At 44.1% G+C, this 24093-nt stretch overlaps 2 protein-coding genes across 10 annotated transcripts in view; both read right to left on the bottom strand.

Moving 5' to 3' along the window:
* Window positions 1-8309, bottom strand: part of LOC111850831 (ras and Rab interactor 2) — a 37038-nt gene extending 28729 nt beyond the window's left edge. For 3 of the 6 annotated variants that reach the window (XM_072703765.1, XM_072703769.1, XM_023825139.2), the window contains exon 1: window positions 8026-8309. The gene's annotated coding sequence lies outside the window, so the exon portion shown is untranslated. Of the gene's footprint in view, window positions 1-1567; window positions 2612-2679; window positions 3670-7675; window positions 7795-8025 lie in introns of those variants that run through there. The other 3 variants (XM_072703766.1, XM_072703767.1, XM_072703768.1) reach the window with 3 other exon arrangements.
* A 3400-nt stretch (window positions 8310-11709) lies between these two features.
* Window positions 11710-24093, bottom strand: part of LOC111850812 (sodium/potassium/calcium exchanger 3) — a 103757-nt gene continuing 91373 nt past the window's right edge. For all 4 annotated transcript variants that reach the window (XM_023825110.1, XM_023825108.2, XM_023825112.2 and 1 more), the window contains 10 exons: window positions 23288-23313; window positions 22837-22890; window positions 22462-22592; window positions 21836-21996; window positions 21270-21546; window positions 20976-21142; window positions 20180-20294; window positions 19717-19829; window positions 18086-18151; window positions 11710-17182 (listed from right to left, as the gene is read on the bottom strand). In XM_023825110.1, coding sequence (XP_023680878.1) covers window positions 17027-17182; window positions 18086-18151; window positions 19717-19829; window positions 20180-20294; window positions 20976-21142; window positions 21270-21546; window positions 21836-21996; window positions 22462-22592; window positions 22837-22890; window positions 23288-23313 — 1266 coding nt within the window. In that variant the 3' untranslated portion in view covers window positions 11710-17026. The remainder of the gene's footprint in view (window positions 17183-18085; window positions 18152-19716; window positions 19830-20179; window positions 20295-20975; window positions 21143-21269; window positions 21547-21835; window positions 21997-22461; window positions 22593-22836; window positions 22891-23287; window positions 23314-24093) is intronic.

Below are 24093 nucleotides of genomic sequence, written 5' to 3'. Positions count from 1 at the left end.
TTGAGTGAAATACTTTCAGTCAGACTGTTGTGGTTTTTGAAAGAATTAACAAAAAGGCATGTGTTGGTAAAAAGAGTAAGAAAAATCTTGTGAAATAATTTAAATCTTACATTTCCAGAGAAATAAGTTTTTACACTTTCTTCCAGTTAAGGCTCCTGCCAGCCAGAACCTGGCGGTACCTGAATAGAACCACCCTCGGGCATCTCTGAAAGCTCGCACTCTCCAGGAGACCCAGCTGGCCAATGATGGCCTTAAGGCTCCAGTCCGCTACATATGGACGCCTTCATGGCCGAGGTCAGCGGTTCTGCCGACCATCTTCATTTCCTCCGCACTGCTCAAAGCGATGAATAATTCAGCTCTCAGAAAGATGAATTATTACAGGTGGGCTAGAGGCTCCAAACCCACGGGGACCGGAAAGAGAGCACTGCAGCACAGCTGAGCAGCTAACGTCACCGTGAACTTACGACACCCCACTGCATCCCACCCCAACCCCGCTCCGCTGCTGGGGGAGAGCAGGGGACAGCAATCGCTTTTCCCAGCAGATGACAGCCAAAACAGCCCTTCAGAATCTCCTTTCACAAGTCCAGTGTTGCTGTTTAAACACAGCCAGTGCAGGCCAACAGATACTGTTTCACATTATAAATATTATAACTGAATTTCAATGGCAAATAAACACAAGTGCCGGGACTCTTTTCCTCCCTGTCCCCGTCCCCATCCCAGTCCCCGCCTTTTCATGGAGGATCCCAGACAAGTGCCACTGGTTTCGGAACCGTAATGCACTTTGCCAACTCTGAATTATGTTCCACCAGTAGCATATCTAAGTCAGTTAAGGTTTTGATAAATACTTAATTGCCTGAAAAATTTACTTCGATTAGTTTAGTAAAGACTGCAACGAAGTCATCAGCAAAATTATTCTCCAGCTAAACCGGGATAACAAGCAACACTAATCTCAACTTTACAGTCAAACCACCAAGAGTGATTTATAACTGCAGTGTTTCCCCTACCATTATATTAGGGGGGGCGCTCCGCCCCCCCCAACGGCACCTCCTGCCCTCCGTTGAAGGTCAAGTTAATTTTATTTAATTTTATTCTCTATACAGCACCAGATCACAACAGAAGTCATTTAAGGTTACCTTTCCTATAGAACAGGTCTATACATTGTCCTTTTATTTAACAAACTAAATAGCCTTATGTTATTTATATTCTGCCCCCATGAGCACAGGGACCAAGCGGACAGAGCACGGGTCCGAAAATACGTCGTGTCAACCACCTGAAAAGCAGACAAAAATATCTGTGTTTTTTTAAACGCTCCCAGGGTGGTGAAGATGGCACCACTCGCTCTCCTGCGAGCAGCAGAAATGTTCTGATGTTTAGTTCAGTTGTTATGTTGACTGCTGTCATTAAAAGAAACACATGAACACCATGAATCCTGTCGGTGTCCGAGCTCAGATGCGCTGGGTGATTATTAACAAAGTACCATAGTCACGTTGTCATATCCCGCTCCGTACGATCCCGATGTGTGCCACGCCCCCCTCATTACCTCGTGTTCAGCCCTGATGGTTCTCACCTGTTGCCTGTTCCGTTTACCAAGTCTTGTGTATATCAGTCCGCGTCTCCCCATGTCTGCCAGATCCGGCATTGTATTGTCATGTGTTGTGCTTCGTCCGTCAGTCTGCCTTGAATAAACCCCGTTTGCCCGTCAGTCCGGCTGCTTTCGTCTGCTTCCCTGCTCGCCTCCCCGGCGAGCGTGACACACGTCACAGGCAAATCTTATTTGGAGATACACAGACAAGTGAGAAATACACCCAAAAATAACCTGGTGAATGGCGCTATCATATATAGCTGACAAACCACAATGACATCAAAGATGAAAAACTGCACTTGTGTCTTATTGTGTACAGTGTAGGTGGTGCTAATGACCCACAGAGCAGACAAGATGAATCCCTTTCAGTGGGAGTCAAGACTGTACAACATAGCAGAGGAGTGCAACTTCTGAGACAGGTCACATTTTTATTCTCTGCCGTGGACTGAATCGCCTGACACAAACCCCAAAATTCACAATGTGACTCACTCAGGTCCACAAACAATTTACAGCTCTGAAGAAAACAGCACGTATCTTGTTACTGCAGCTGGACACTGAATCACTTCCTGGTGGGAAGATTATCAAATCGGCATGTAAACAAAACATTTCCAGATCAGGAAACGCATGTTTACAAAGAATTTATATTAGTAGCCTTTACGGAAAACAGTACTATTGGGTTACACGCACGAGTTCATCGCAGGGCACATTACAAATGAGACGTATAAAGAAATACAACAAACATCAATGCGCATCCCATGTAAACAAGCTTTGCATTTTCCCCCAGCCGCCAGAGCAGAAAGCTAAAATCCCACATACATTAAAGAGAGGAAGAAAAACACAAAGTCTAGCTCCACACAGCCTCACAGGGCCTCTAGCCCATGAATCACATGGCTGAATCCAGATCAAAATTTCAAATTTAACTTGTTTTTTAATTGTTGTGTTTCATCACAACCATATGCGTACATGCTGTCTGGAGACCGATGGGATAGTTCCTGGAAAAATATTTAAATAAACATCTGCCAGCAGTCAAGTATGAATAGCCATGATATCCAGGAGCACACGGACACAAAAACAATGTGCGAGTTGAGGTTGCTTACCTCCCCAGAGCCGACGTACTTACAAATCCCTCACCGCGGCGTGTTTACACTCCAGCATGCAGACTCATGGGTGGCTTTAGGGACCTAAAGTAATCGGACCCTTCCAATACCATGCTATTACCATAAAAATTTTTAAACAAAACGAAAACCCAGTGTGCGCACACTTAGTTTTCCCCAAAGCTCACTCACAAATCTTCTGATAAAATTACTTTTGTAATCATTCTCCAATACGGTCCCCGGCAGGTCTGGGCAAATTCGTCGCCCACGCATACGTACACACAGTAAGGGAGTATAAAGAAGAAACCCCCCCAAGCATGAATGAAAACATTTAGCAGAATCCAATATTTTTAAACAGAGACAAAGGGGTGGGTACATCCCTTTGATCCGAGGCACACAAAACAGCTCAGAAGTGCCAAGTGCCTGCATTTGTCATCATGGTAAAAAGGGACAGCCGACTTAAACACACTCTTCCTGAACTCAAGAACAAAGAAGTTGCATCTAAATGGCAAAATAGCAGCTCCGATCCATTTGTCCATCTTCTATAACCTAGCCCTGGTCAGGGCTGAACCCTTGGCAGTTAATAATATTTAAAATTCCTGTCTTCTGAGTAAAGGTCTCAGATACACAAATCCACACTGCTGTTTCATCCGGGGACTGCAGAAATCGCCTTGACGGACTCAGCAGACACTCGTCTGAGAGGCTGTCGGGGAAATTATACATCGTATTCGACCACATACCAGCCAAAGGCACACCAAAATACTCTGCTGTAAGAGACATATTGTGAATACAGGGCTACATACTGCATAAGAGCACAGAGCTAGCAGTGAGCTTCATGCATTCTGCAAGCAGGAGTCATACAGCGCTTTATGGGATAAAACACAGACAAGAGTAAGATAAGGGAGGAAGTGGGGGAAAGCAGACAGCCCGTCATGTTGTGCTAATGTCTTCAATACATTCCATGTGTGCCTTTTGGAAGCAACGGCAACATTTCCTTCTGAGAAAACAATCCTCAGTGATCGGGAACAACAAAAACTTCTGGGAAAACACAAGGACCGAACTGCCTCCCCATCAATGTCATTCCGTCAACAAACCACATGCTTAGTAAGCAGAAACACCGACCCACCTGTGGTCAACAGCTCTGAGAAACATTAACAGCATCTTGGATGAGGTTAAACTTCTCATATGCTTAAATTCTTTGCCAACAATGACCCAGCTTCCAACTTGACCTGGTTTTAGGGGTATTTTACCACATACAAAACAAATGCAATACATGCGATTTTATTGGAATATATTAAATCCACCAATATCTTTACTCACAGGTACAGTAATAATGTATTTAATTTCATAATAATAATTTGAAGTAACACCATGTAGGATGTTACACGAAAAATCCCCTAGGAGTGATGTATGTCTCAGCTGGTTAGGTCGCTGTGCCAGTGGTGGACTTCAGGAGGACCAGACCTCTTCTGCAGCCAGTCTTCATTGAGGGGGTCGATGTGGAGGTGGTCAGGGCCTACAAGTACCTAAGGGCTGCAGCTGGACGATAGACTGGACTGGTCAGCAAACACCGACTCGCTACACAGGAAGGGGCAGAACCGGCTCTATTTCCTGAGATCCTTCAACATCTGTAGGAAGCCCATGCTGATGCTCTACCAGGCTGTTCTTACCAGAGTTCTTTCTGTTCTATGCCATGGTCTGCTGGGGAGGCGGCATTAAGAAGAGGGACGCTACACGATTGGACGGCTGGTGAGGAGAGTTGGCCATGCTGATGCTCTACCAGGCTGTTCTTACCAGAGTTCTGTTCTATGCCATGGTCTGCTGGGGAGGCGGCATTAAGAAGAGGGACGCTACACGATTGGACGGCTGGTGAGGAGAGCTGGCCATGCTGATGCTCTACCAGGCTGTTCTTACCAGAGTTCTGTTCTATGCCATGGTCTGCTGGGGAGGCGGCATTAAGAAGAGGGACGCTACACGATTGGACGGCTGGTGAGGAGAGCTGGTCATGCTGTCGACATGGAGCCGGATCTCATCATGTCAGGGGCAGAGAAAAGGACTCTGAACAAACTGCCGTCCATCATGGACAATGTCAGCCACCCTCTGCACAGTACATTCAGCAGGCAGAGGAGCATGTTCAGTGGCAGACTGCTGTCCTGGTCCTGCTCTACTGACAGACTGAGGAAGTCTTTTGGGCCCAGGCTCCTCCCAGCGATTACACTGACTTAACTTCTCTCTGGTCACTGGCAATACTTGTATTAGGTATTTCCAAATATATATTTAGCTACAATCTATAATGTTCATTGTGTTTATAGTATCTACAGTATTATAACATTTATAGCATTTTAGTATTATTGTACTGGAACATTTACAGCATGCAGTAATTTACAGTATCTCTTTTGTGCATTCCCTTGCACTACCACCACTGGCAAATATTGTACCACTAAATAATTACTCTGTAGTGATTAGTATTCTTAGTACCTTACCTTTCATCATTACTGTAACCCTTAATTATTGTTACAATTGGCAGTTTTGTCAGTCTTACAATTCTTTATTCTTATTATTCTTTTGCATTGTGGTATGTATGTATCTATCTAAATCAGAGGGTTGGGAGTTCAAATCCCAACTTTGGCGTTGCTGCTAACGAAATGAAATGTAAGCAATAACAAGACTGCTTTTGGCAAGGACACAAATACCATCTTTGTGTTCCTGGTATTGAGAAACACCCTGAAGTTTTTTAACGCCACAAAACGGGTGTCTTTCAATAAGAGTACTTGATCATACTTGTGTTCTCGCGTACGCATTTTTATGTTGTTTTCTTCCACTGCTGAAGATCAGTTCCAATAGTAAGAACAGAAGTACAGAGGACAGTAAAAATCCCTGAATGTCGTTCTTTCCCCATCACAGATATCAAGGATGCATCGGTGGCATCCTTGTTAAATGAGTACAATTCCATGATTCAGTGTCCTTTTCAAGATTGTTCCTTGGAAGTCCGCAAGACTACTTTTGCCAAGATCACAAGTACAATTTTTGTGTTTTTACATCAGATAAAGTGAGATTACAAGGGATTTTATAATTGATACTTTATTGATCCCCATGTGGAAATTCTCTTGATGCCTCCCCCAACTTGCTCTCTGTAGGTGAGTGCAAACTGGCCAGGAAGGGCAGCCACCTGTCGCAGCATCCAAGGAGCTGGGGGTTAAGGGCCTTGCTGAAGGACCAGCAGATATGCCAAGGTTGGGGTTCAACTGGCAACCTTCTGATCACAGGCACAGAGGCTTAGCCCACTGAGCTGCACACTGCCGTGTGTGATAAAATAATATTATGCAAGATAAGATGCGAGATTACATGGGATAAGGTGAGATAACGAGTGTTTTTCAATATCAAGTTAACAAGAATGTTCTTGCTAACTTGCCTCCCAAGAACGAACTTGGGGCGCAATGAACCATGGGACTCGTCTCACTTGGCGAGGATGCAACGATGTATCCTAGATATCTGTGGCAAGAACAACATCCAGGATTTTTACCATCCTCTGTACTTCTACTCTTAGTATTGGAACTGGTCTTTGTTGATGGAAGATGACATTAAAATGGGTACGCAAAAACACAAGTACTCTTATTGAGAAACACCCCTTTCATAGCGCTAAAAAAGTTCAGGGTGTTTCTCAATTTCTCAGTACCAAGAACGCAAAGATCATATTTGTATTCTTGGCAAGAGCAGCCTTGCTAGCTTGCCTCCCAAGAACGAACTTTGGACGCAATGAATCATGGGACTGTTCTCGATAGCCAGGATGAAACTGATGCTTCCTTAATATCTGGAATGGGGCAAGAATGACATCCGGGGATTTTTCCCGTCCTCCATACTTGGGTTCTTGAGTACTTCGGCAATGGAAGATGACGCCAAACAGGTATGTGACGACTAAAGTCTGAGTTTACCAACTAGATAGCTGAGTGAAAAGAAATGTTACCCTAGGTGAAAGCAGCCTATCAGGTATATTACTGAGCACCCCATTTACAGCCAATCACCCTGTCATATGACGTGGGAGCAACCTAGAGCACCGTCTTCTGAGGGGACACCCACTCAGCAAACTAATTTCACTGTCATGTCAGGGGGGCCAAGAATGAAGCTGCCTAAGCTGCCACATGTGCTCCAATTGATGTGACATAAAGCGAGATAATGTGAGATGAGAGGAATTTTATTCACCAGCTGGAAAATTTTTGTTATCCATTGCAATAAATAAATAAATCCCAGCCATATCAGAAGACGTAGGAAAAATGAGGAAAAGAGAAAAAGCTGTTTGTTTATTTTAGCCCACTATACTATCACAGAATATAAACAGAACACTAAGTTAACCACATAATTCAATTAATGGGAGACACCAGAAGGGAACTTTAAGTACCAAGTACACTGTTGTACATCACAGTAGTCAGAGTACATGACCCCGGAAAAAGTCAGGAATCCGAGGGACACCGCTGTCATCGTATTGTCTGCTGCTTCTTACCGGAATCCGTATTACACGCCGCGCTATTGCACCGGTCCGACGCGTTTTTCTTGTCTGAATAAAACCGAGTTACTTGGACCTCATGTGAATGTGTATCCCGTACAAAAACATTGATGGTTCAACAAAAGCAACAAAAATAAACCCAAAATTCCCACTAGACCCAACAGTTGCAATTGTTTACATGTCTACTTGTTAATGTTAAATGTGTAACAATGAAATGCAGCCAATTTCTCACGATTCTTCGCGGTGCATAGCTACGGTTGTTTAACAGAACGTTTAACTAACCCAACTAGAAAGCTGTCTTAGGAAGTTAAAAACATAAGTACATGTTCAGAAAAAAGGAAGAAAAAAAAACAGAAAACAAAGACACGCAGGCACACGAAGGCACTATCTGGCATAAACAGCATAGCTACGGACTCTCGGTTAACAGGAGTAGATTCAAGACACAACAAAAGGGTCAATTCTCAAAAGGTCGAATTAAAAGACATCCGAAACACTTACTTGAGAAGTACTTTGTTCGGGAAAAGCAGGTAGTTGGTTATAGGGAGAATATCCTAACCGAAAAGATCCATCGTACTACAGCTGTGTCGCGCGCTGAATCACCACAATTTAACAAGTTGCCTTCTAGCTAAAAGCGATTTAAACTAGTTACACCAGAAGTCCGAGTAGGCTATGTCATCATAATCTTTGATGTATTCCACGAAAAGGATCCGTAAACATTTCCAGCGTTACGCAGTAACCAAACTGCATTACTACGCTATGAGTAAAAAGCATCCTCGTTCCTCAGTTTACTTAAATTTACGGTGCTTGATTAAAAAAACAAAGACCGCAGTAAATGCAATAAGCCTAACCTGTCACGTTGGCTGCCAAGGTGAAGGGATCCGCAGACCAGCAGGCATGAGATGGCGCCCACCTGCCCAGACGTCCCGCTCGGTGTGAGGAGGGTACAAGTGTTGCTTGTGTTCCGCAGTTCCTCCGCAAATATAATCGGAGATTCTTCGCCTCCCTCCGACCGATGCGGAGAGAGAAGCAGTGAGACGACTGGACGCCGGGCGGCGCTGTTCCAGCACTCCGCTGTCACGTGACCGCCTGTGGAATGTCCCGCAAAAGGGCAGCTGGTGCGGGTACCGATCGGCTGTCCGGCGAGTCCAAGTCCGGGGTCCCAGTCGATGGAAGTGGGAATAGAGAATAGTTTAACGTTATGCTTGGTTCAAAGTTATTGTTGAAAGGCACCGAAACAAAGAAATGACCTGTTTGTAAGAGATGAATACTGTTTTTGCCTGTCTGATTAACTTGTCTGTGAATCAAATAAGAGCAATGTTTGACAATACGCCAGACTTTTTTTATTGTTGCATGCCCATCAAATTCACTAATACAGACCACTATTCACCAAACCTTAAGATGCTGTGAGTACGCCAAATTCTCAGTCTCTGAGGTATGAAACGTTTCCTAGATGGCAGTAATCATATCCCAGGAGCAATCGAGCATGGACGGAATTTAATATGAGAAATCAATAGTAACTCAAAGCCAATGAAAACGTCTGAGGAAATTCACAGCCTAAGTAGGTGAATTAAGGACAATTTCCATAACAAAACGAAAAATGAGAAATTGAGGAAGAGCGTTGACAACAGGGATTTAATCATAATCACAACTTGAATAACTACATTATGAATATTTATTTAAGGAAATTCTTTGAAAATAAGGGCAATGAAAATAATGACCACTGCATAAATTTCAGCACAAAAAAAGCAGTCGACTTGCAACTACATGGTTTTGTGTTAAAAACACGAAATGAATAATTGAAACTGTGCAATAAACTACAACATAACATAAATCAAAGGCATACAAATCCACAAAAATAGTTATTTGACAGTACTCACAAACGATAACAAAGGAGCAGTATACCATTTGTTGGGTTAGTGTGAATTAAAGCAGTCTTCCGCGTCTCATTTTTAAAGTGGAAACTGTAAACGTCTCATAGGAAAAACTGATAGATTACATCTAAATTCCATCAACAATCAGAGTCAGAGGAAGAGAGAGGGGTGGTTTAAATAATGTCAAATTCATCTTAATAGGAGTAACATGTGAAGTAACGTCTGGTCAAAAACAGAAGCTTACCAGTTTTTTCCACACCTCAGTTCCTTCCATTGGCCGGTCTGGCAGGTCAATCTCTTCACACACTTAATTTTGTTTGCAGTGCCTCAGACTGCCCTTCACCAATGACTGTTCCTTCATAATGCCAAGGGAAAGTGATGTCTTTTCAGCTTTGAGAAATTGCTTGTATGTTTAATTGTTTTAAAATATCAACCATATGCCTTTACTATAGGGCCTATTCATTTTGAATTAGAGTGTTGCATAAAAATAAGATCTATAAAATAGTGCTTAATTCTTTTACCTAAGAATTACACAACACGCAAGGATATTAAACAATGTACTTCCTTTGTCAAATTAATAACATAGTATTTTCCAAAGGTTGACAAATAAAAAAACTGATTATGTCACGGTCAGTAGGTCTTGGCTGATCTTCCCATATACTGAGATCAGGAGCACCGTACAGTGGGGGAAAGTTACAATGATTCCAAGGGCCCCTTAGTGACTGCGGCCCTAAAAAATCTGGAACATAGTTCGATTGATCTGGGTTGGGGGCCCAATATGATATGCCTTCAGGGGACCCAAAATCTCTAGCGGCACCCCTGACTGAGATCACCATTCTCGTAGGCCTGTCTTTCACTGAGAGAATCTAAATAGACACAAGGCTTTTTGGATATTTCTGGAGCGGAACAATGACCGTAGGTTCCTTGGTTGTGCACAAAGATGACCGCGGATCGTTGTGTTTCCCAAACTCCGTCAGTTCACTTAAAATTTCTTAGTAAACTAAAACATCATTTCAACAAAAAATGATTAACACCATCAATCTTAACGTCAAATGCTTTTTGTTGAATTATGCATATCTACCTTTGAGTTGCAATAATATTTTCATCGCCATATCATTGTAGCAGAACTATAGCCTACATGTTTACAGAAATTAAAATAAGTTTCAAATTGTTTTGCTTTGGATCAGTGCTTTAACTAGCGAAAATAGCTGCAGTTACATCCCTTATTCATTACCAGGTGATGGTACTGCCCTTGTTATTCTGTACTCTAAAGTGAAAAACAAAGAGCTATCAGTACTGTGTACTGGTGAGTACTGGGTATCGCGAAAAGGACGACACTGGTGCATATCGGGTAAGGAAATTGTTTATTTTTCTTCAATCCAGATAGATCAGCAAAATGCAATTCTTGATCCGAGGGTGTGGTCATTGGAGGGGCAAAAGTCAGGGAAATTAGCGTTGGCAGTCTGGGGCTGGGCAGGTCTTGGAGTTGGTGGACATGCTGGATGTCAAACGATGTATGCAGACGATTGCTGGGCTACACAGAACTTGGTGTCAGAAAGAGCAGAGTCTGGATCTTGAACATAGGCTGACAAGTAGGTGGGACAAGGGCACATAGGAGATAATGCTCAAACTCTCAGCAAGTTATGAAGATCTCGCATCTGATGGCCGTACCAGAAACAATTAAATAGGAATGCCAGTTAAGTGCTTCATGGCCTCAGCTGGAAAGGGCGAGGCCACCGATGACAAACACCGGTTAATCAGACTACCGGCAAGCCAGTGCTTCCCTGGTCGGCGGATCCGGACAACCAGGATTTCCTGGGAGGTGTGGTGGACTTGCTGCAGAGAATCTGCTTGACGTCACTCTTGACGTCACGCTTGAAGCCCCAGGGCGATCTACAACAGGTTTGGGTGTAGAAAGTTCCTACAGCAGACTGCCGATTTAAGTGAACCCAGCTAACTGACAAAAATGGGGGAATATGAAGTCAGATGGTGTAGATGTGGATAGGACTTTTTTTTAGTTATACCAACACATCACTTTGATTCAGACTTTCCCAGATGGTTTCCTGGACTGTAAAGCATGCCAAAGGAATGCTTCCAAACCTAGATATAGCCTATTGAGATGTAAATGTCAAAGGGTTGTATTCATGTATTTCATGGAGTATTTATCTGCAATTATGATTTTATCTTAATTGTGCGATGCACCGTCTACAGTCATTTTTATTTCTGTACTGTTAATGTGTCCAGACAGTTGATTTCAGAAGCATATATTAACTACCCATGGGCAGTAATGTATTTATGTTTTGTCTTACAGTTAAAGGATGCTGTCCTGTTTTTCCAAAAATGTGCATTTGTGAGTGTGAGCCCTGTGATGGGGTGGAACCCCATCCAGTTTACGTCCAGCTTCGTGCCCTGAGTTTCTTGGTATGGGCTGCAGATTCATCATGACCCTGCTCAGGGTAAACAGTAAAGAAAAACACACATCGAGAGAAAGAGTCACGCGATGATTCACACGTGTGAAAGACATCGCGCAACACCTGTCTTGCTCCCTGTGAGAGACTCCAGTCCGACTGTGTCTTATCACTGTTTATTCAGGATAAACATCAGTGACACTCGCTAAGCTTAGTGCTACTGAATAGCTTTACAAAAAGAAACAGCTCAGGCCTGTATATACATCGGTTTTATTGCCAGAAGACTGCTGAGAAGAACAAAATATCTGTGCATCGATGTGAAACACATCTTATCAGGAGTCTTCGAGATGTTTAAGATTCACAAACAATCCCCAATCTTTCACAGTTGCAAAGAAACGAAGATTAAAATTACATCGGATTATTCAAAACTATCAATTTACTGACATTCTAGATATTTCTTTAAAATGCTTTTATTCAGACATTTCTATGACATTCTTATCTCATGTCTTATATATTTCAGATATATACATCATCAAATATCTCCATTGTTAAAGTTCCTAAAATATATACACAAACATAACGTTTTTCAACATAAAACATGCACTTACATTTTATACTCTGTTCCCTTGTGCTCCGCAAATACATTTGCGTAAAATGCTGGATTCAACATATAAATCTCTTAAAAGAAATCTTTGCAAGAACCAGACTTTCTATAAAATACATACTATGGTACATTTTTCAATTTGAACCTGGGATTAAATACAAAAGGAGCAACACCAAAAAGCTAAAAGTTCTCTGTTCCGGTGAAAAAATGGCTGCAGAATTTCCTCAAACACCTGTCAGATACCATACAAATGAGCCCTGAATACTCATGTAAAGTCCACTAAACTCTGGAAGAGTATGCACCCTGCTTAAAGTTTACCAGGGTAAAGTGTATGACATGCGCAACCTCATAAGTTAATTAGATGTCCTTCAGACTTCCTGACAATCTCCATACAGTTGGCTGCTGGATTTCACACGAGGTGAAAATACCACACAAGCAGCGCATGACCCAGCAAAGGACACATTTCCATCATGAGCCGATCTGTCCCTAAACCACAGTCCCACCTCAGGACATAAACTGCGGCTCTGAATCAAGTCCTACCTGGTGGCACAGGTGAGAGAAGGCTGGCTTATTCGCTTTAGTACGGATAGATGCTTTTCAAAGTATAAACACTGCGAGTCAAACCAACCCCCAATGCTTCCTTGTTGTCAAAAATACGTTGTTTCCAAAGAATATTACAAATGCATACGAATCTTTATTTTACATGGTTCCTGAAACTGACTGTGCGTTTAAAATGAATCATTGTCAAAAAAAGTGATCTGTATCAAAATTCTTGCAATGAAGGCAATATTCAGTTTCAGAATTTAAACTGAAAAGTCTCAAATTACACCACAGCCACGTTGATGAACAAATGTGTTCAACGTAAGCGTCCTTACTTGTAGTAGTAGGCTACTTAGAGTAATTAAAAATATTAGGCCTACTGAAAATCTTTCAGCATCTTAAAACAAAAATTGTACAAGGTAAACAGCAAAACCTGCATAAGTAATGAGAAATAAAACATAATTGGCTTTAACTCAAGTCAATCCTAGTCGTTACATATAGCATGCAGGAAGATCAGGCTTGTAAGTCATTCTCCCATATCCCTATAATTGTTAATATTTATTGAGTGTCCTTAACTAGTATCTCTGAAAAGCCAATTTGCTATATATTTGTGAATAATTGAGTGACCTGATAGAGGTAAATAAAGCAGTGAGTTCTATACCCGTCTAAAAAGGACGTTTGGATACACTGTGGCATTCCTTAGCCTGTCCTCATGCTGCTGTGTGTACCCTCATCCTTAAAAAAACTTCCTTGTTGCATAACTTCCACCTAATTGCCGTGTCTCGCTGATATTTAGTCTGACTGTTTATCATCAGTCATTTCCTTAATTACATTTCGCAAAGTTTACATTTGCAACCCTTAAGCCCACAGGACCTCATCGGGCCTAGGAATGGAAAGCCTAGTGATTAAGACGACCTCCTTAAAATTCAGGTGCCATGAGACGCATACATGTTCAATATAGCAGAAGACATGTGGTGATACATCCGATTAGATTCAATGCTGAACATCGGCAGGCCAAATACCCGCAAGCTATTGCTGTCTTCTGATTTTCATTTCTACTGACTAAAAAGGCGAGTCACCACAAAATCCGCACAACTGCTCAATCTAGCAGAACCGACAAGGAAAGAATTATGAGGATCATTCTGAAGAAAACGGAATAGCAAAAATATACAGATTAAGTCTATATATGTATATACGTTTATATGTACATATATTTATATATAACGAAATTCAGTGCCATCATACACATAGCGTACTGTCAGTGTTCAGTCCAACTTGTTTAAATCCAGCTATGAACAGCTGCGTCAAAGCCGAGTTCCCGGCACTGTATTATACTGGATTCAAGACAAGTCTACACGTAAGAAAACAATCCCTCAAAAAATTAAATCTGTTGTGCTTCACACGCACTTATACGAGTATCGAAATGCATTGTACACAAACGTAAACCTATTCTATGACAATCCAAAACAATAATGCAACCTACGGTTAATCCATACAATACACGGTACTGCACTGACCCCTACTGGTCTAAGTCTAAAATGCACATACACTGTTTCGCACAGTGCCACACAAATTAGCTGATCTGAGAGCAGTTTTTGCTTTTATGTTCATTGTTAAGCTGTGCTGTCCCCTGTGTTAACAGCAATAATATTTAGTTATCCAAGAAATGTTAATATGAATTAAAGTTTTAGATGCGTGTGTTTGAAAACACTGTAAATCGGAGGAAAGACCACTTTTGCAAAAAATGGAGAGGTAATTCAAAGCCAAGGTTCTGGATGAGCTCTAGTAGAGAGAAATTGGATGCAGACATCCATTTTCTGTATCTGATTGTCTTATTCAGGGCCACGAGGGTCCAGAGCCTATCCTGGAAAGTACAGGTGCAAGGCCGGAAATAACCCAGGATGGGGCACCAACCCATAGCAGGGCACGCGCACCATTCACACCTACAGGCAATTTAGCAACTCAAATTCACCTTAGCATGTTTTTGGACTGTGGGGGGAAACTGGTGGAAGCCTACGGTGACAGAGCGAGATGATGAAAAACGCACTCGAGTCTAGCCAGGAGCGTGACGTAACTCTGCTAACCACTGCGCAACCACACTGCCCTCTGGAGGCAAAACAGATGAGTGTTAGTTAACTAGTACATTATATAACTGTAATTGATTTAATGAAGAATATTAAGTCTTAGGCTAATGTATCGATTTCCATGGTAATATTGGGGGCAAAAAGTCCCAGTTGATTAGTATATGGACCAGGTAAATTATTGTATATTTATTTTGGCAATGTCTTTTAGTATACATAAATTATTGCTAACCACTATGATTTATAATGACATATTGCATGTAGGTTAAAGGTTACTTATCAAATGTACGCAATGCCTGTGTTTATCAGGTGATATGTAGGATATTGCTCTTGGGTTTATTTCAATGGCCATATTTTCATGCTGATCCTTACTTATTTTTCTTCTTAGTTGACAGGACATATTTTGACTTACAAGATTAATAACATGCTATTAAAACTTGTTCTGGATCAGTTTTGCATTTTGCATGGGGGAAAATTATTAAGGAATAGTTTTGATGACTCTCCAAGCAAAAGTTAACTTATGGTAATCATGCATGAGAAGCAAATGTATGAATCAAGTGTTTACATTCTATAACAGGAGAGCAGAGGGTAATTGTTTTAAAAGCAAAAACTACATATCAGCAGAAAGTACTTCTAATTTTTCATTATCAAATGGCAACAATTTTTTTAAAATTTAAAACAATTATTCACAGAAATACTTGTAATTTCTACTGACAGCTTTTACGACATTCCCCAATAATGTGCCAATAATCTAGACAATTCACCAAACATGAATTATATTCCTAGATATGCTTTATAACAATACATAATACATATTCTTTCACTAAAAATCATTTAATCCTAAAAAAGACAGAGCGATAGGAGACCAGCAGTCTAGGAAAATGTGAATCTGAATATTGTACTTTTGCAGTACAATATTAGTCCCTGGAGCGCTGAACTTAAAAAGAAGAGGAATCCTGTTCGAAAGCAGGCAGAGATTCTGACTAGTTCTTCAAGCAGGTCTATCTCTGCAAAGGGGGGGCAAGCACCCATGAACGGGTACTCCCGGGTACCACTCCCGCTGAGATGCTATTTAACAGATACTGGTTGCCGGGCAGAGATACTAGTTAATGCCTGGCAGCTTGTATTACATCATAGACTTACTCTCCTTTCTGCAGACGTGTTTTGGAAAAAGTAGTGTGCCACAGTCCAGAGTTACAGACAGCAGAGAATCTGGATGCTAGTGAAACGTCATAAAGGTTAAAAGAGTTATTATACAGGCAGAAACAGGGACGTCACAAGCCATGTCCTACAAATCCGTTGCATAAAAACCTCTGTACAATAAAGTGACAGTGCGAGACTTAAACTGCAGAGAGATCTCGTCTTTGGGACAGCTTTCAGAGGGGACTGGTTACTTTAGGGGGAAAAAAAAACAAGCGAGATCAAGGACATAAATAGTTTTTAATAAATTAATAAATACTGTGCCTCATAGCAAGGCTAAGAGAGGAGAGCAAAACCAAAAAGGAAACTACAAATCTACATTACTGGCCATGACAGTTTGTTACAGCCAGGCTACTGGCAAACATTTAGAGTCAATGCTGCCCTGTACAGCTGCATTTTGAACAGCAGCGTTGGTTGCCTCGGAAACCACGCCCTGGCTGCAGCCAGCTAGCCTCAAGTGAGCCATCCAACCAGTGTCACACCATTACCCAGGATGCACCAACTAACCTGGCTCACCTGCTGCGGGAGCTTAGCTCAGTTGGAAGGCTGCAATGCTGCGGTTAACAGGAAGAGGGCGCCAAAGGGCTACTTTAGACACACTGACGCTGTCTAGAAATATTTGTATCAGGTCACCTGTACCTTTCATACTGTCACAAACGTGACCTACTGACAAAAATAATGATAATAATAAACCATACTATTGAAAAAGTCACTGTCATCCTGTATATCTTACTCGTCATAATAATCAAGTATACCATTATGTTCAGACTGAGTTTTCCTCAACCAGTTAGCAGCCTACAAAAAAAATCTAATTGCAAAATATAGTTGTGATGATTGCAGTAAGAAAGTTCCATCCATACAAAATTCTAAAATGTTTCAGTCCACACCGAAGCAGGAGTTAGTGGAGGTAATGTCATCCTCCTGTGTGGTTTGACTCCTCAGACTCCTGTTTCCTGCACCCGCCATTCTCCTTTCGCCCACCAGGGGGCGGACTTCTGGTCATATTGCACCGAGGATTAATCCCAGATCACTTAAAGTAACACAAATAAACACAACAGAAGATCCGCGTTGCCGGTACTTAGATGCGGGCAGCCATCTTCCTGGATCGGGGGGCGGGGCTGGAGGAGGGGGCGGCCCGTCAACCTTCAGATCAGAACCTCGCGACACATTGGCAGGTTGACGAAGATAAAGACGTTGAACTCGATGAGGATGGAAAAGCACAGGAAGACAGCGTACATCAGCATGCACATGATGCCCAGTCGACGGTCCAGGGTCCATTTGTTGAGGTGCACACCCAGAACCTGGGCAGAGAAGGGGGGGTGATGCTCTTCATCCTCTATCACTATGCACTAAATCTTTTTGCAGGCGTGCCATGCTGATTATTCACTAATACGATCTATAACCACAATGCTGTTGAATTCTCAGATCCGATTGGTTAGATGGGGTGCCAGTTATTTTTCTTTGACTGGGAGTGTAGTGTCGGCCATCACTGTCGTAAACCAATGCGCTATCAAAATATTTCATTCTAACTAATGTTGATTTAAAATTCCAAATGTAGAACAAAGTTAATGTAAAGTAATTCTAAATGTTTACTCGTCGACGGAAGAAAGTAGTTTTACTAATGAATGTGTTTTCAGCTTGTGAACGAGAAAAAAAATGTCTTTAGGTACAAAAGTATAAGGCAAATGGGGGGTGACTGTGGTATAAGAGGGTTAATGCACTCTGAGCTGTGTATTATGTTTTTAAACGCACTCTGCTGCCTGTCGGACAGTTCATTGCCTCTGCAGATATGTGTTTAATTAAGAGCGTATAACGCACGGCTTGGAGTGCATTAACCCTTATGTAACTAACAGGTAGCAGGGTGAGTCAGTGAGCCATGTTGTCGCCTCACACCGTCAGGGCTGGGGGTTTAGGTCCCTGTGTGGGTGGAGCTTGCATCTCCCCCCTGCTTCCTCCCCCAGTCTAAAGACATAACTGGTGTCTCTCGCTTCTAGTGTTTGGTCGTGTGTGTTTGAAGTTGCTGCCCTGCAGTAGAAAGGCATCACATCCAGAGTGCATGTCTGCCAGCTGGTGTCTCTTCCCCTTGCCCCCAACTCCCGGTAAATCGCATTGCGCGGTATGTTGGCCTTGTTCTTAAGCTAACCGAACAGCACTCGCCCGCAGGATGCCGGGCCCTTTCCGTGCCGCGCGGGGTCTGTACTCACGGTGAGGAAAACGGAAGCCAGCAGCAGGGCAACAGAGAAGATGAGTCCTTTGCTGTTCAGATGAATCTGCAAAGAATGAAAGGGAGGAATGTGTGCAGGAATGTGTGCAGATGATAGTGCTTCCCGATGCGGTCCTCAGGGACCTGCCAGTTCACATTTTTGTTCCTACCGAGAGCTGGGAGGGAGCAGAAATGTGAACTATCTGGCAGGCAGCTAGGAGGGAGCAAAAACATGAATCATCTGTGGATCCCCGAGGAGTGGATTTGGAAACACTGGCATTTAAATCCAACCTTTCAGGACCTTTAATTAGAACAGTAGGTTAGCCACAGAACTCTTAAAATAGCCACACTGACCTAAAACTGATCATTATAAATTTAAATGTTTAGTAAGCAAATAAATGACATTATTAAATTTGGACTTATTTCGCCTTATGCTGCCTGGGATTGGCTCCAGGCCCCTGCTGACTCTGACCTGAATACACAGCTGGAAGGTGGATGGATGGAATTTCAATTCACATTTATTTAATAGGTTTTGGCTCAAGCGACTGGAAGCATAAAAACACACAAAGTAAGTGCAGCCTAAGAGAATGTTACACACAGTGATAATCAGCAGCATCGCTCTTTGTAGACCACTGAGGGTATTACACAGTAAGAGTAAGTAATAAGGCGTGTTAGAAATACTGAAACTACGCACATAAGTAAGCTATAAGTACATTTTTGCTAGCTATTCATTGGGGGGAGAAATCTGATAAGAGCCAATGGAACTGTGCGGATGTCTTTCAGCTCTCTGCTGCCCCCAGTGGACCAGAAAAGCACTAACACTTACACGTCATCAGCAGCTGAGCTTTGATTAAAAAACTCTAGTTATGGGAATGTTTGTTTTAAATGCATTGTGTGTTTAAAAGCGTGACCTTTTGGTGAGATTGCGGGGCAGAGATTTAGAGGGCGTGGGGACGGAAATGCCTTCCGTGTGTCTCATCTCTCAGACACCCTACACAGAAGGCTAATCTAACGAACAATCAAATGCGTAAAGGTACACAGGGTGGCTGCGTCATCACTGTCACAAAGGGATCCAGGAGATGCAAACTGGGCTATGCTATCCCCATACAGTCTAGCCCAGGCTAGCGAGCGATTTAAATGGTCATAGTCAGAAGATATAAGTTTACACATAATCCTTTTGGGTCCCGAATGAAGCATTTTAAATGGAAGATTAATGTTACATACAAGACATTTGAACATTATCATGAGTAGATGATAATGTAAGTAACAAGGCAGGCATAATTTTTTTTAGACAAAAAAGCTTTAGTAGGAACCTACCGCAAAATAAAACAGATGGCTTTAACTATATTTAACTAGAAGTTAAGTTAATAAGGTTCTATTCATATCCAAGGCTAGAGGTGGGTTGAGTATAGTCTGAGTACTCAGTTGGTTGGTTGAAATAAAATCTTGGTCTGAACTTTTACTCTCTGGACCTGAACTACCCACCTCTGTCCAAAGCCTAAAGGTGTATCTACCTCCTTTGGATATCGCTTTGCATAAAAGTGTCCAATAAATAACCATGATGTAAATGTAATGTGTTGCCACTAGAGGGCAGAGTTGAGCCAAGCTACCATACTGTGGTACAGTACTCACATAGGATCCATAGTCAACGGCCAAGGTTTGCAGCGCCCAGGGCAAGCCCAGCCCCATCAGGATGTCAAACACATTGCTGCCAATGGAATTGGAGACGGCCATGTCGCCAAGACCTTGGGGCAAGGAGGGGGGAAGGGTGACCGTGTTAACACAGCACGCGGTATTGACAGAGGAGAAAAGTCGCTGTTGAAAAACCAGCTCGTCTTCTAACAGCACTTCTGGAATGAATATTTCATACCTGCGTGACATACCAAGCATGAAGAGGTGCAGGTCGGGCAGGCCTTTTCCCTTCAGGCGCTGTGCCCCCCCCCCACCCGCTAACACCCAGCATGCGAGCCACTTTGAAACCTTTGCACACTCCCTGATCTCGACACCGCGATCGTGGGCGGCAGATAATAGTGGCGCGGTACGAAGCCGCCAAGTCGGCTTTGAGAGGCGTGGAAGGGGGGGAGACGGGCCCTACCCTGACGCGCCACAATCAGGCTGGCCATGCAGTCGGGGACGCTGGTGCCAGCTGCCAGGAAGGTGATGCCCATGATGACATCGGGGATGCCCAACGTGTAGCCAATCACAGTCACCTGTGGTGACACAATATCGCTTAGCCCCGCCCCCCCAAAGAAGAGCCATCTGTACGACACATCATCAGCACACAGCAGCATACATTAAATTAAGCCAGTTGGGCTTTATTGTCACAGCCTTCATATACAAGTATGAAGTGGCACGAGATAATGTTTCCCTGGGTCAGCGGTGCAAGTTACAAATGGAAGGAGGTACAATAGTTTAAAATGCACAATAACTCAACCCTGAAGGCAGAGGTGGTAGCAGGTCCTACCCTAAATTATATGACATCTGAAGCAGGTCTAAAGGTTGGGTGGTGGCCTGCATTAAACAAAGAATGAGGGCTGGGACTTGGGCAGAGCTGAAGTGGAGAGCTGCAGGATGATGACCCTATTCGACTTGTCCCTGCAGAATCTCTGCAAATGTACATTAATTTATGGAGCAGACACCTTTGTCCACATACAAGTGACAAAAAATGTAGGTCAGAGAACAGAGCCGGTCAGCATTCCAGGAGCAGCTGGGATTAACGGCCTTGCTGAAGCTATTTGCTCAGCAGGCACATGGGATTGAAACCCACGACCTTCCGGAGATGGGCTCAGAACCCAATCCGAGAGCGACACACCAGTCGGTTATCCAGACGCCTGAGTCACTGCTGAGGGAGTAGAACCTGCGCTCTCAAGGATGGACTCTCATGTGCTCACCATCCACACCATGACGTAGGAGAAGGAGGCGATCCAGATGGTGGAGTTGACGAAGGTCACCATGAACCAGCGCTCCCAGCGCGGGTTGGCGCAGTTGGGCACGGTGAAGAACAGCAGCAGGCAGAGCGGCCAGGCCGTCACCCACTTCACCTTGTTACAGACCCCGGCTGGGGGCGGAGCATAGGGCGGGTCCCGGAGTGTCAATCAGCCAATTAAACAAACTAACAATCCATGTTGTATGTCAACAAGCTGCCACCCAAGGCTGGTCTTCATGAAAACCAGAGAGGAACTTACATGGGACATGAAAAGGCTGTAAAGGTCCTTCGTTGTCATCTTCCTCCTCCTCCTCTTCCTCCTCCCCGTCGTTCTCGTTGTTCTCGTTGTCCTCGTTCTCCGTGTCGTTGCCGGCCTCCACTCCGCCGCCCTCGTCCTCGCCCTGCCGCTTTCCGTGCCCGTTGAAGCCCCTCTCTGGCCCGCTCAGGCCGTTCTCCAGGCCTCGCCTGCCCAGGGCCCTGACCACGCCCTCCGAGTCGCCATTACTGATGGGCCTGCAGTTGCTGAGTCGCTGCCTCTGTGGACCCACATCAGGGTAAGAAAGATCTGTGAAGATCTACGCAGGTCAGGGGTTCTTACTGGCTGATGAAGGCACCTTCTCATCAAGGGTTTGCATTCTCATGTGGCACCTTTAGCAAGGTATTGGACCAAGAATGGGAACTTTCAGGAAACATCAGACTAAATCCAAATGAGCAAAAACGGCTTGCTACTATAATCTCGTCAGAAATAATAATGGTGGCCATCTCTTTAAAATGGTTTAGTGCAAAGACTATTGCGGAACATCGGACCACCCCCCCCCCCCGTACCTCCATGATGAGCATGCGAGAGGCCATGGTGAGGCGTGTGCGGGGGGAGAAGTGGCTGGTGATCATGATGCGCATGCCGGCCTCAGAGAAGGACAGCTGGTGGGGGTAGGCCGAGAGGAGCTCGTCCACCATCAGCACGGAGGGCCTACAGTGGAAGTTAGCTGTAGTGGGGGGGGGGGGGTGTTTATAATTAGCAGCCAGCTATGTCATCATCTCACAACAAATAATACTCTGCATTCCGACGCCCGTGTGGTTGTATTAGTTGGTTTTGGTTGAGCGATGGCAGACCGACGTGGAGCAGAGCTGAACCACAAAAGGCACCAAAAAAAACAACATTAATGAAGGATCCAGCAGCCAGATACAAACAAAGACAACAAATATGACTCCAGATATCACATATAGACATTTTATTGTGGAAATATCTGGATTTCTACACTCTTTATTTGTCTTTATTGCTGCCTATTATCTATTGTTATTGTCCATGTGTAAGTGACTTCTAACTGTCTAAATGTATTTCTTATCTGCTTTATGGCAGATGCTGAAATGACCAGCGGTGGTGGCAAGTTCTGAGTACACACTGGGGTGCGTGTGCCTGGATGGGGGTCCCAGAGTTGGGGGGGGCGTACCTTTCTTGAGCAGCACTGCAGTGGCATCACAGCCGGCCTCGTCAATGTCCGGGTTGCTGGTCATCCCGTTGGCCAGGTTCACTGTGCTCCTCTTCCGCCTCTCAAAATAGCGGTGAGCACGGGAGTTGAACCTGCACACACACACACACACACACACACACAAACACAAACATGTACGCACACATATACACGCACACACATGCACACGCAGGCCAGCAGCACCACAGATGACAGGTTAGCGAGCCCCCCCCCTCCTCCCACACTGGGTGGGAATGCAGGTGATACATCTGTCTGATATTTCCAAATACTGTATGTTCAGCATGTTTATAAACCCGTGGTGTTTGGTATATCTGATACGGTGGGGTGGGTACTTACTTCATCATCAGAATGTAAACCAGGTACATCACAACCAAGACCAGGGACTCCCACCTGCAACAGCAGACACGCCGCCCCCCACCCCTGGTGAACACCCCTTCTGCAGTGTGCATGACACAGTATGTCAGTCAGCCACATCCCGGGGGTGATTGGAGGACGGGGGAGCCTCATCGTCTTCAGGGACATTGCACACACCCTGGTCTGACAGTACGGGACCATCTAAGGAGCTAGGCCCAGGACTGGAGTAGCCAACTGGTGCACTGAGCGCTTTCCCAGTGGCCTGATGGGTTACAGGGCTGGCAAAATGTATCATGGGTCACCCCAAAGTCCTGGGTCAAATTTTAATCTCCATTCCTAGCTCCCCCCCCCCCCCAAAAGAAGCACAGACAAGCAAAGATCATCATTGTGCTCTTCTCAGCAACATGCCACAAGAGAAAGAACAGCTACATACCAGGAGACCTTCTCATCATGGATGAACTATGGAGGGAGAGAGAGATAGAGAGAGACAGGAAGCATTTATTACAGTGAAGCCCAGCCTAGTTTTTGCACTTTCACATCTTAATCCCCGCCCACCCCCCCCCCCCCCCAGGCTTTCAGCACGTCATTGACACTGCTGCATAGCAACAAGCGACACAAACAAGAGATCTTGAGGCGGGTGTGCCGGCCTGGCGGCTCCAGCCCCGCCCCCTGAAGCGACCCCCCACTCGGGCACGTCACCGGCAAGCTGTGGGCACATGAAGAGCGAAGACCAAAAGCGGGAAAGACGAGAGAAGCAGACAGAGGAGGAAGAGTGAAGGATTTCAAGGGAGTGGGATGAGGGCAGATGACGTCAACGTCAGCGGCCACCCCGGGGCATTCTGGGTAAAAAGGAATCCCCCAAAAAAGCAGGGAATACATCACCTGGCCCAGAGACATGACCTTACAAAATACCACTATGCATGTTTATTTACTTACTTATTTTTATCTATATTTAATCCTGGCCAGGACTTTTATTCCTGTTATCCGAGTCAATGTCGGCCTATGTTAGGAATCGTCACCTTTTCCTCATTGCAGCATTGTCATTCATTGCTTTTTGTTGCATTTTGTTACTGGAAATGAAAACCGTCTCACAGTTACCGGTCTGCTGTAGGCCAATGACCCACGGGACCTCGAAGTCTACAGGGATTCTGCCTTGGCAAGAGCAGCAATGATTACAAAAGATTCCTTGACCCAGTCAGCGGTTCTTCTGACTCTTTCCACTGTCCCTCACTGTTTTAA

The sequence above is a fragment of the Paramormyrops kingsleyae genome, chromosome 20 (genome assembly GCF_048594095.1).
Source record: "Paramormyrops kingsleyae isolate MSU_618 chromosome 20, PKINGS_0.4, whole genome shotgun sequence".
NCBI classification, from domain to species: domain Eukaryota; kingdom Metazoa; phylum Chordata; class Actinopteri; order Osteoglossiformes; family Mormyridae; genus Paramormyrops; species Paramormyrops kingsleyae.
Note: the sequence above shows the minus strand (reverse complement) of the source record. Positions and strands in the feature narration are given on the sequence as shown.